Raw genomic sequence first — 12,902 nt, 5'->3', positions numbered from 1 at the left:
AGTTGTTTTACCATTGAAAATCACGTTATTTCTATCCGCCATAAGGTCCAGCATGTCGCCGCAATGACTAGATAAACTGCCTTCTTTTTTTCCTGTGATGCAGTGTGTGTATCAATATGTTCCAGTAACCCAACGACGCTGAGAAGGTACCTCGGAAGGGGGATTTTTACCCATAACGAGATCGCCGTTCAAACAAGATGAGAATATTGACAAGATATCAGTAAGTGATCCACCGATTCATTGTGTGTGTTGCAAAGTACACATAGAATCGAGGGGATGTGTATGTTCCTCAATGCCAAAGCGTCTCTAGTCGGTATACGATCCAACACCGCTCTCCATAGAAAACAATTGATTTTCTTCGGTATCCAATGGAGCCATCTAAGAACTTGCGTTTCCGGGATGATGCTAATTTCGTCCAATTCAGCACGAAGGCAACCAACCTTAAATTCTTCTCGACTATCTCCCTGTTTCCATAGCCAAGTATCCGCTCTATTATTCACTAGAACATTTTCCAGCTGTTTAATACATTCCTCCCATAGTTCTGCAGTTTCCGATTGAGAAATCGGTGACTCACCACCCCAGTTCCACCTTATTTTCCCATCCGCTATTGTATATCGCTGCTGCACCATACATTTTTTGTCTGCTTGTAGCTCAAAGAGAAGAGGAAATTGGTCTTTCAGTGAACGATTCCCAACCCACTTGTCTAACCAGAAGAAGGTTTTATTCCCGCACCCCAATTGAACTTCCAGCCTGTTTTCTACATCAGTCAGTTTAAGACTATCCCCCTTACCTAAATGAACAATATTCTTCCATACCCCACTAATCGACTTCAACAACAGAATAGTTGTGAAGTTACGATCTCTCCCATGAATTGCCGACTTGCCATTATTATCTTCGTCCATAAATGAGTTAATTCATTCGTAAATTTCACAATCCATTTGACCATCATAGCCTTGTTCATTGACGCAAGGCTGTCAATACCCAATCCCCCTTGTTGTTTAGGTGCCACAACTTTAAACCATGGTACCCAACACATCTTGTTCTTGTCCAAACAACCACCCCACAAGAATCTACGCCTTACCTTTTCTAAATATTTAATGACATGAACCGGAGCACTAAATAATGAGAAATAGTAAGTTGGAAGATTACCTAAGACCGCTTTTATTAGTGTCGTTCTTCCACCAAATGAATATGTCCTAGCCTTCCAAGTAGAGAGTTTGCTTTCAAAACGTTCAATGACGGGTTTCCAATTTCTTACCACTCCCATGTTGGATCCAACCGGTAAACCAAGATAAGTGAATGGTAACAAGCCTCTATCACATCCAAGTATCGTAGCCATCTCCAAGACGTCTTCATTCTTAACCCCCACGCCAAATACCTTACTTTTTGCAAAATTCACTTGAAGACCCGAGGATAAGTGAAAACACCTCAGAAGTCTAGCAAGGTTATGAAAATTTTCTTCGGACCATTCACCGACAAATAAAGCGTCATCGGCATATAGAAGATGTGAGATTATAGGGCCCGAACCAGGTGTTTTGATGCCTTTTAGAATACCACATTCAACCGCACTTTCCGTTGCAATGTGTAAAGCCTCCATGGCTAAGATAAACAAGAGAGGGGGATAATGGATCACCCTGTCTAACCCCCCTTTGAATTTCAAATTCCGTTGTTGGAGATCCGTTGACTAAGACCGATGTTCGAGCCGTACTTAGCACACCCATGACCCACTTCCTCCATAGAGCTGGAAAACCCATCTGAGATAAAATTGAATCCAAAAATTCCCAACTTATCGAGTCAAAAGCCTTTTCAAAGTCCACCTTGAATAACATAATCTTTCGTTTGCTATTCTTCGCCCAAGAGATAAGTTCATTAATGATTAGAGGCCCTTCAAGAATACTGTGTCCTTCTATGTAGGCCGTTTGCACATCGCTGACCAGAAAATCCATAACCATTTTAAGCCTGCTAGCTAGGATCTTGGTCACCACTTTGGAGATGCAGCCTATCAAGTTAATTGGCCGAAAATTATTGATCATGTGAGGGTTATTTATTTTAGGATCAGTGAAATGAAACTAGAGTTGCATCCACGATTTAGCCTGCCGTGTACATAAAAGTACTCGATGGCAAGGCCAAAATCTTTCTCAAATAACTCCCAAAAGTCTTTTAAGAACCTGAAAGTAAGACCATCTAGACCCGGTGTCTTGTCTCCACCACAATTCCAAACTGTATCCTTAATTTCCTCCTTTGAAAATCTTTTCACAAGCATGGCAGATTGATCTAAGGATAGGACTTTAAAACCATTGTTTATGAATTTCGGCCTATCATACATTTGCTCAGTAAAAATCGATTCATAATACATTTTAATGCTCTTCTTAAGATCCTCCGGTTGCGAAACCCATACACCATCAAATTCCAGCCCGTTGATTCTGTTGTTTTTCCTGTGACCATTGATCACGCCATGAAAAAATGACGTATTCTCATCCCCGTCTACTGCCCATTTAACTTTTGCCCTTTTTTTTAGGTCATCCATTCTATTCTCGTCCAACTCGTTTATCGTTTTCAGCCATGAGTCTCTATCACTTAACTCCTGCTCTGTTAATGTAGCCGATTCAGCTTTTAGATCCAAAACCTCTACCTTCTTTTGAAGCTCCCGTAATAGTAAGTTATCTCTCTTCTTTAGCTTTTCACCCCAAGGTTTCAATGCGACTTTAACTGCTTTCAGTTTTGCAGCAAGCAATTTGTCAGGTGGTTCAGAATTTGTGACCCCCTCATATGCTTTTCTGACGACATCCGCAAGACCCTCTTCCTTTAACCAAGAATTGAAAAAACGAAAGGGAGCTTTACCGAAGAACACATCTGAGCATAACAAAATCAGTGGTCTGTGATCTGATTTGAATCTCGCTAAACCCCATAATTTCGCCGACGGCCATAAAGAAAGGAATGACTGACAGACCAAGACTCGGTCAATTTTACTGAATTTAATTCCATCGTCAGTCACATATGTAAAAGCACAACCCAACATTGTATATTCCACCAGGCCCGCTGTATTGATAAACATGTTAAAATCCTCCGCCTCTTGTTTGTTGTATTTAGAGTTCTTTCTTTCGGTGGGGATCCTGACGCAGTTAAAGTCACCCAGAAAGATCCAAGGACCCGAGAATGAACCCATCAGGACAAGTAGATCATCCCATAATTGTTTTTTCTGTGATAGATCATGAGGTGCATAAATATTGACTATTGACATATCCCCCCTCCATTGCACAGTTCCCCCATGATAGCTAAAAAGTGCCTGTTTTTTACTGTTGACTTCTTAACAAAAAGACCTGGATCCCAAATGCTTAAAAGACCACCCGATCTCCCCGAAGCTTCTATAGATTCATAATCAAAGACAGTATTATCCCAAAAGTCACTGACCTGTAAGTTCAGAGAATTCGACACCTGTGTTTCTTGAATAGCAATAAAGCCGAGTTTATTTTTCTTTTTGAGATTCCTTATGTGCTCCGCTTTACTGAAGTCACCCGCCCCCCTGATATTCGCTGATAAGAAGTTCATTGATAACGAGTTGTCCCCTGAGCATCTTCAATTTGTCTCATTACAATATCGACATATTCCGACACTCGAAACCCTAAATTTTCCCCAACTTCGATGGTAGCTTCTGCTTCTTGTGTAATCTTCTGCCTCATGATCTTGTTTGTAATGCCATCATCTTCTGCCGACTCGCCATTCTTCGAATCACCCAGACTAGAAGCCGATTTACTCCGACTTTTAGACGTTTCATGGTTCCTGCCATTCCAAAGAGAATCCTTCATCTTCAATGAAGGAAAAAAGTGTTTTTTCTTCTTGTGACCTAATTTCAGCTGAGAAGGTATCTGGACGTTACACTCTCTCTCCTCACTCTGTTGTGAGGAGCAGGGTAGATTATTGAGGTCAATGATCTTATCTTGCTGGTCAAAGTCTTTATCTTGTTGGGCCACCTGGTTGATGATATCCATTAGATTAAATGGATCAGATGGATCAATGTTATTATCCTCATTGGGCTTCGTAGGAGGAGTGTCCTCCACAATAACATCATCATTATTAAAAAGATCGTCCAGGCCCAAACCAGAATTGGGCTCAATAACGGACCTGGGAGGACGTGATACTGGAGGTGGAGGTGTGTTACAAAGATCCGCCGAATTGTTCACAGATGATGAGTCATCATTAATATTGATTGGTGGGTCCATGTTGGAAATATCCTTACAACCAATAGAACCTTCCTTGGAACCCGATTTGTCAGCCGCATTTTTAAAGGCCTTATTTGGATTTCCAAAAACCCCATCATTACATTGTGACTTTTCGGAACCCGACGAGGATGAATCATAGTCCATGTTGACGACTTTTGGCGTACCATTACCCCATTCCGTTGACCATTTATTTTTCCGGCAATCTTCCGAACATTCCGTATTGATCGAATCCCCTTCCGATATCCAGATTGGAACAGGCTCGCCATCCCATGTTAACGTTAAAAGACTATTGATACGTCCCACCTTACCTGATAATACCCCAACGGTGCTGACCGATAAATCCAAGTCATCATCAGAAGCATTTGAGGGAATGATCACTTTCCCAACCATATTACCAATTTGATTGAATATTTCCGGACCCCAAAACTGTAATGGCACACCTCTAATGATAATCCATGCAAACCTTTGGAAAGGCACTTTCTGTCCTTCCCACCAGTAAATCGAAGAGAACCATGAAGACCATTGCTCTTTCTTTAGTTTAACAAAATCTTCTGCCATTGTTGCACTTTCAAAGACTAGTAGTATTCGCAAACCACCCAAATGTTTTATAGAAACACCAGAGATGCCTTCTAATTCCATTAGTGTATGTAAATCTTTAAGATCTTGAAAATTAATCATTTCACCAATAAAGGACCTGCCCCTCCATCCTTTTGAAATTTTGCTTTCCTGCAGCTTAATCTCCAAGTTTTCTACTGGTACATTTAGATCTCGAATCCCAATATCGGTGTTTGGTACTGACTGGTCCCTAGATGCCTCCTCTTGTGCCTTCTCATTTGTCTTTTTAGGAAACCAAGCATTATTCTGAAACTGAGGCCTCTGGTTACCAGACTTCATGTTAACATTCTCCAACTCAACCTGCGGTTCCTTTTGCTTTGCAAAGAACGGCATTCTTTGGTTGTGTAACACCTCGAAATTTTATGTCCAATAAATAAATGACACGTGTCGCTTACGACAAAAATAATATAAACCCGGATTTAATTAAGATATGCGGTAGGATTTTCGAATATGTCGACATATTAATTTCTACCTCTGAGCGACTTCGTCATTTTAAATCCCAAGACCTTAAGCAAAATTAATAAGCATCTAACATATCTTAAATCCGGTAATTACTAATAATCAAAAATGTCCATGTTTGCTAAATTTTGGATTTTAAAGAAATAATGCAATACAAATAATGGTTCTTAAACCCCATCCTTATGCAAGCCCATAATACATGGTGATATCTGGCTAGGCATGGGTTAAAAGGGGCCTCATACTGACTTGTCCCGGATTCAAAAACATATATTGCAAGTTGACCGTTCAATGCATGAAAGGTTAATTTTTTTGCCACTGATGAGCGTTTACGGGCCGTAAGGGTCATGCCTTACGGACCGCAAGGGGGTGAAAGGGTAAAAGTATTTCCACCATAGGCTTACGGACCGCAAGGCCCATGCCATATGGTCCGTAAGCGACGCCCAGCGACAGAAAGTTGGCTGTTGGCTGTTTAAAGCGGTAAATCATTAATGTGAAGATCTTCCAGAGATATGGGCGACCCCTAATCACTCCCTAACACTTTAGGACAGTTGTTGATCATCAAGGAACCCTTGTAGGCCATGTTGTGATGATCCTATGCATCAACACTGCCTATAAAAGGCCACTTTGTGCAAACAAGTTCCTCACACCTTGTTCTGCCTTCATTGATCACATCTGGAGCTCAAGAGCACTCTCTACACATCTCTTGTCTTGCATAGGACTTCAGTAAGTGTGCTTGACCCTTTCTTATTTAGTTTTTGCTTACTTTTAGCTTAAAAGTCAATCCGTCGTAACTAACGGTTGACTTAACGGTTAATCACAAATGGTCCAATGATTAACCGAATCAAAGGTAGTTATATGTTGGTATTCATGTTGGCATTAAACCCTTAAAAGGGTTCCCCCTGATCACCACTCTAACTAGTTCAAATATCGAGTCAAACATGCTTAGAAAAAGTCAACAGAAATGTCATTTTGCGATTTCTTGCATAACCTGTAATGTAGATGATATGTAACCTGTTTGAACACTCATAAAACATGATAATAAGTATATAAACTAGTCTAAGCTTGTTTGATCTGACCATTTATTGTTTTGACCCGGTTCGGAGCCGAAAGTCGCAAAAGTTTGACTTTTGCATTGACTTCAGTTCTGACCCGTTAAAGTTTGATTTAGATATGCCTTAGGACTCTCTTAGGACCAGGTTACATGATGGTATAACCCTCTGTGACCGGTTCGCTGTTTGTCCGAGTCTTTTACACATTTCCGTTAAATGCTTAAAAGTTGACCGTAACGCCCTTTTTAATTTAAAACGAGAATTTCGGACATGTGAAAGGATCATAACCTTAGTTACTGATTTCTAAGCATGTCCCTAAAATTTCACGTCAATCTGAGGTCCAGAATAGGAGTTATGCTAAATAGCGCAAATTACGGAACTTTAGTAATTAAATAGCGCAATTAGCATAACGCCTATCTAAACCCAGATTTCGACACCAAACCATTTACTCACTGTTGTAAAATAATATTTTGGGATTTTTAAAGATTTTTAATTATTTTTAACCTGCTCATAACCTGCGGTTATGGCAACGGTTCGGTAAATACCGAATATACCCTTTTCGGCCATAACTTGAGTTCTACAAGGTCTTTTGACCCGATTCCAGTTGCTACTGATTTTAATTAATAAATAAAGTATTTTAGACTTTAAAAACTATTCGGGAAACTCAGATTTCCTGTAGAACTCTAAAACCTCTTTTATAATCTTTAAAAAGACCGAAATACCCCTACGGGGCATAATATGAACTTAAACTCGTTACGGGCCTTATGGAAGGTATCCTATTGATACCACAACCTCTTTAAAGCCTAATTGACTTAGGAAAACAGTGTAGGACTCTTTCGGTTACCCGTTGCCCTTTTGCGCGCACGGTTCGGCTTATGTAACTAGTTTACATAAATTAGCCGAAACGGGTCAAACCATATTGTTTTGACCCCAAAATCCAGAGTATGATTATTATGCCCGTATAAAACAAGTCTTCAAACTTGTTGGGTCAAAATCACACTCCATTCACGGTTTTCGCCTTTCACGCGATTAAACCGTAACTATGCTTTGAAACTGACCGGTCTAAGCTACGACTAAGTTAAAGACCCGTTAGGATTCTAATAGGTTAAATTAAACCTTCGTTCCAGATTAGGGGACCAGTAAAAGCTATCTGCAATTTATTTCAATTTAAGGAATTATACTTGCAAAGGTAAATACTTTTAACTTATTTTCCGTTATACGGGCTTGGGTTACGGTATTTAAAATACCGCTTGGTCGGGCAATTGACCCCAACTCATTAGTAGTTGGGTATTATCAATGTGACCCGTTTAAAAACTTGTTTTGTTGGCTTAACGCCTTTGGGGGCTTAATGACCATGTCCCGGACATCCTTGGCAGCATTTACGAATGGCCACGACCTTGACATCCCGGTGTAGGCGTACACTCGGCATTATGTCCATAACTATAAAAGTGTAGCCGTTGGTTACCCGCCACGGTTTTATGCTATGTGGTGTGTCTATTAAACTTTAACCCGGCACGACCCGGGCGACCGAACGCATAGTAACATGTAATTCTTTACAAGATTTGATTATAAATTATCCCAAGTTATAAAGAGTTTGTGCCTTGAGCATTTAAACCAATTTTATTAAACATTTTTACAAAAGTGTCAGTTGAATGTTTTTACCAGTGTAAACTGACGTATTTTCCCCAAAAGACTAAATGCAGGTACTATGCGTAATTGGCTGGGATTTCTCCTTAGCATCATTAGAAGTCTCGCAAGCTTAAGATGCCTAAAGTCTGTTGAACAATACTTTTGTTATTTTTATTTGCTCCCCTGTGGATTATTATTTCAACAATGGTGATACATTGATATTACATTTAATGTTGAAAAATATTTATCTTTATGCTTCCGCTGTGCATTCATATAATTGTGTGGTTTGACTATATTGTTGCCAACTACGTCACGGTAATCCCCCACCGGGCCCACCGGTGAGACACGTGGAAATCGGGGTGTGACAGGTTGGTATCAGAGCCAACACTGATAGAATTAAACACTAGCCTTTGTGTTCAATCTCAGTTACACAATTGCACATACTTGAGTCTAGACAAGAACATAGGACAAATTCGAATTGTTATTCCAAGTTTGTCTTTTTATTGTTGTTGTTATTTAAAGTTTTGAAAGCAGGAAATATGCCACCTGCAATCAGACGAGGAAGAGGAGGTAGAGGCAAAGGAACGATCATTACTCACAATGATCACGAAGCTGGACCTTCGAATATGCGAGCTCCTTCTAGTACAAGAAGTGAGGAACCACAGAGACGAAGGATAAACCTTTTTGAACCTGCGAGACATTTTACCTCGCATAGCTCAACACCCTCATACCACCATTCATTTGGACCAGATTCGGAAAATAATCCCAATAACCCTCAACCATCCTTTATACCTCTACAACGATCTGCTTCGCACCGATCTTATGGCGATCCTTCACCTTTCTTCATAGGACAGTTTAATCCGGCGGATTACGTCCAAGAGCCAATAGGGTATAACCCTCTAGGGCCAGAGGATCACTTTTCTGAAGATAATGCAGTGGATATGGACGAGGATACAGATCCCGTCGAGCCGGCACGGGGTACTCCCAATCATCCAATCGAGATCTCGGATGGGTCATCCTTCCATGGAACGCCCTATCAAGGTCCCGATAGCTACCAGGCGAGGTTTGACCAATGTAACTGGTACTTTACACCTTCACAACATTACTCGCCTCATGATCAACAGCAACAACAGGATCCTTCGGAGGATTCGCGGTTTGTGGTAGTTACGCCACCACCACCGCCACCGGTTCAACCAGTAATTCCAGATCCGCCAAGGCGTAGAAGATCAGGAGCACAAATGTCTACCCGAGGAGGGGAATTTCATTTCAGCATCCCTCGCCACTCGAGTGCTAGTCACTTTCCGTCAGTACCTGAAAAAGAACCACAATTAGGGGAACCCTCTGGTCACCCTGCAGAGGTGAATTCTGCACCAGTTGCACCACCTCCGCCACCATTCGAATATGACAATCCGATACCAGTATACGGCGCTTCCACGGCATACAACCCGTTTGAGCAGCCGACTCATACGCACTACAAGTATAACTATGATGCCGACCCATATGTGATAGCGGCTAATTATAATGCCCTCCATGGAACCTCTTGGAGAGCAGATTACTCAGCTCATGGGTATCCAATACCCTCTAGACCTCCGGTTCAGCAACCGTCGCAGCAGCCACGTTTTTCTCCACCGGAGCAAGAAGAAATACTCCACCGTTTAAACCATGTGGAACGAGACTTCGAACAAGAACGCAAGAGTAATCGTGGATTTCTCAAGGGCCTAGCAAACCTACTGAAGGGAAGGAAGAAACGAGACCATTAGTCTCCTTATGTAATGTTGTATTTGCAATTTAGTCCATGCGTGGACATTTACCGTATTTCAGTCCCTACGTGGACTTATCTTTTAGTCCCTACGCGGACATCTATCTTGTATTTGGTCCCTGCGTGGATATGTTTTTGCTATAAACCTCTGCGTAGGTAGTTATTTATTTAAAAGTCCCGCTTAGGGCAGCGTGTAATCGTATTTGAAGTTTATGGAATGTTATGTTATGAATTTCATTTTTGTTATTATATATGAAATAAATCAAAAATCATTCCTTTTAAATTTAAATCTGCCTAAATAAAGAATCTTAAGAGTTAAACCTAGCCAGGTGTCTTTTTAGACCCGGCCAAGATGGTAAGACCTGATTAAAAGATTCAAAATTTCAGTTAACCTCTGTAATCATGTTAACGTTCATGGCAAATGTGATTCGTTAAAATCGCACGTGTCATTCTATATAAGAATCCTTCTAAGGATTCCAAAGCCCAAAATAATGATTTATAAATCATGGGTTAAATCATCAATAAAGATGATCACTTGTTAAACATCCATTAGCGATGTAGTGCCTACGGGCCAAATTATAAACATCCGTTAGTGATGTAGTGCCTACGGGCCATAATTATTGTCATATAAGACAAAAGACAGTGGTGGTCTATGACTCCCTGTCAGAAAGGGTAAAAGGACTACGGTTCAAACCTTCATACCTGGATTCTCTGTAATCTCGGTTAATATTATAAAAACGTTCTCGTGACTAGGCTTTTATGCCACTAGCAATATTGCTTGTAATTAGGATAAGTTATATTCAAATCCTAAATAAAAGTGAGTAACAAATTAACCAGATATGGCCTCTGTTTACCATGGTTAATGAATTGCCATAAAAGACAATTCCATAATAAACTCCTAAATAAAATTTTCGTTATCTTCTGTAACAGATTCAAGTTACCATGGCTGATCCTAGTGGAGAAAATAGCCACTCGAAGGAGGACGAGTATGATAACGCCCAAGTTCATCTGACGGGCGCAGAGTTGAAAGCTCTTGTCGATAATGCTGTTAAGGCAGCTCTGGATCGACAATACGAGGAATATACCGAATCTCGGAGCAGAACCATATCCAAACCACACTCAAAGCCAAAAACCCACTCAAAATCACACAGCAAGCCACCATCCAAACCTAAAAAGGACGATGATAATCACTCGTCCAATGAAAACAGTGTCCGTCAAGAGAGAGTGTATACTGATGCGTCTCGCGCCAGAGGCTGCACCTACAAGTACTTTGTATCATGCAAACCCCGAGACTTCACTGGGGAGAAAGGAGCGGTCGATTGTATGACGTGGCTTGACGAGATGGACACCGTGGTGGACATCAGCGGCTGTGCAGAAAGAGACGTGGTAAAGTTTGTGTCTCAATCATTCAAGGGCAAGGCCCTGGCTTGGTGGAGGTCGTTGGTTCAGGCCTCGGGAAAGGCTATTTTATACAGCATGACATGGGAGGAATTCGTTTCTCTCATCAAGGAGAATTACTGCCCTCGACATGAGGTTGAAAAGATAGAGACTGACTTCCTGTCATTGGTGATGACAAACCTTGACTGCCAAGCTTACCTAACAAGCTTCAACACGATGTCCCGGTTGGTTCCATATCTGGTAACCTGGAGCCAAAGAGAATCGCTCGTTTCATTGGTGGGTTAGCCTCCGAAATAAAGGCAAGCGTGAAGGCCTCTCGGCCAGCGACCTTTCGATCTGTAGCCGACATATCTTTGTCCCTTACTCTTGATGCGGTCCGACAAAGATCGCTAAGGAACAAAGAAGCGGAAAAGAGAAAGCGTGAAGATGAAACTTCACGGAGGTCAAACAAGAAACACCGTGGAAACGGTGATAACAAGAGGGGGTCGGAGTCAAGGAAGGATGGGCAACAGTCTGGTGAGAAGCCTAAGTGCAAGACTTGCAAGAGACATCACTTTGGAAAGTGTAGGCTCGAATCAAACTCGCAGACTCAGTCGAAGTCGTATGCTTGCGGGTTATGCAAGTCCAAGGACCACAAGACCGTGGACTGCAAGAAGATAAAAGATGCAACCTGCTATAACTGCAGCGAGAAAGGGCACATTAAAAGTAACTGCCCTAAATATGCCAAGAAGCCTGAAGAGGCCAAGAAGAACAATGCTAGAGTCTTCAGGATGGAGGCGAAAGAAGCAGTGCTGGATGATAACGTGATCACAGGTACTTTTCTCGTAAATGATATCTTTGCAAGAGTACTTTTTGATTCGGGCGCTGATAAGTCTTTCGTAGATCATAAGTTTTGTAAATTGCTTAATATGCTTGTCAAAACCTTAAACGTGAACTACGAGGTAGAGCTAGCAGATGGAACCAAAGAAACCGTCTCCACTGTGTTAGATGGATGTGTGATATCCATTAAGAACCACTCTTTTCCTCTATCTCTACTTCCCTTTAAATTGGCCGGTTTTGACTTAGTGTTGGGTATGGACTGGTTATCTCACAACCAGGCCCAAATCGTCTACAACAGAAAGCAAGTGGTGATAAAGACTCCGTCTGGTGAATCGCTTACCATTCGGGGGGATACCCAGTACGGATTGCCTGAGCAAGTGACTATGCTCAAGGCTTCTAAATGTCTAAAGAAAGGTTGTGTCATCTACATGGCACAGGTGATTATTGAAGAGCCTAAACCGAAGATAGAAGACATTCCCGTCATTTTGGAATACCCAGAAGTTTTCCCTGAATATCTACCTAGTTTGCCACCAGATAGGCAAGTGGAATTCAGGATCGATATCATCCCTGGAGCAGCATCTATCGCTAGAGCACCTTACAGGCTAGCACCAACCGAAATGAAGGAGTTAAGGACCCAGCTGGATGAACTGCTAGCTAAAGGTTTCATCAAACCCAGTTCGTCTCCCTGGGGAGCACCTGTCTTGTTTGTTAAGAAGAAGGACGGATCGATGCGTCTGTGCATCGATTATCGCGAGCTTAATAAGGTCACGATAAAGAATAGATATCCCTTGCCGAGGATCGACGATTTGTTCAATCAGTTACAAGGGGCAAGTTATTTTTCGAAGATTGATTTGAGGTCGGGCTACCATCAACTGAAAGTCAGAGATGAAGACGTGCATAAAACCGCATTTAGGACTCGTTACGGTAACTACGAGTTCCTAGTGATGCCTTTTG

The 12,902-nt window shown here is 41.5% G+C and overlaps 1 protein-coding gene across 1 annotated transcript; it reads right to left on the bottom strand.

Moving 5' to 3' along the window:
- Positions 1 to 1,656: 1,656 nt before the first annotated feature.
- LOC110876698 lies at positions 1,657 to 3,549 on the bottom strand. The gene is made up of 3 exons (XM_022124861.1): positions 3,298 to 3,549; positions 2,169 to 3,199; positions 1,657 to 1,741 (listed from the first exon to the last, which is right to left on the bottom strand). The coding sequence occupies exons 1-3, from the start codon at positions 3,547 to 3,549 to the stop codon at positions 1,657 to 1,659; spliced, it is 1,368 nt and encodes a 455-aa protein (XP_021980553.1).
- Positions 3,550 to 12,902: the final 9,353 nt, after the last annotated feature.

Source organism: Helianthus annuus, chromosome 9 (assembly GCF_002127325.2).
Source record: "Helianthus annuus cultivar XRQ/B chromosome 9, HanXRQr2.0-SUNRISE, whole genome shotgun sequence".
Lineage (NCBI taxonomy): Eukaryota > Viridiplantae > Streptophyta > Magnoliopsida > Asterales > Asteraceae > Helianthus > Helianthus annuus.
Note: the sequence above shows the minus strand (reverse complement) of the source record. Positions and strands in the feature narration are given on the sequence as shown.

Bases quoted from the DNA above. Each gene is read 5' to 3' on its own strand.
- LOC110876698 (XM_022124861.1), bottom strand. From the start codon at position 3,549: ATGAACTTCTTATCAGCGAATATCAGGGGGGCGGGTGACTTCAGTAAA. The intron at 3,200-3,297 runs GTAAAAAACAGG...GATCTATCACAG, and splicing joins TTTTTGTTAAGAAGTCAACA to AAAAAACAATTATGGGATGA. The intron at 1,742-2,168 runs GTTCTTAAAAGA...TGGGTTTTCCAG, and splicing joins CTAGATGGTCTTACTTTCAG to CTCTATGGAGGAAGTGGGTC.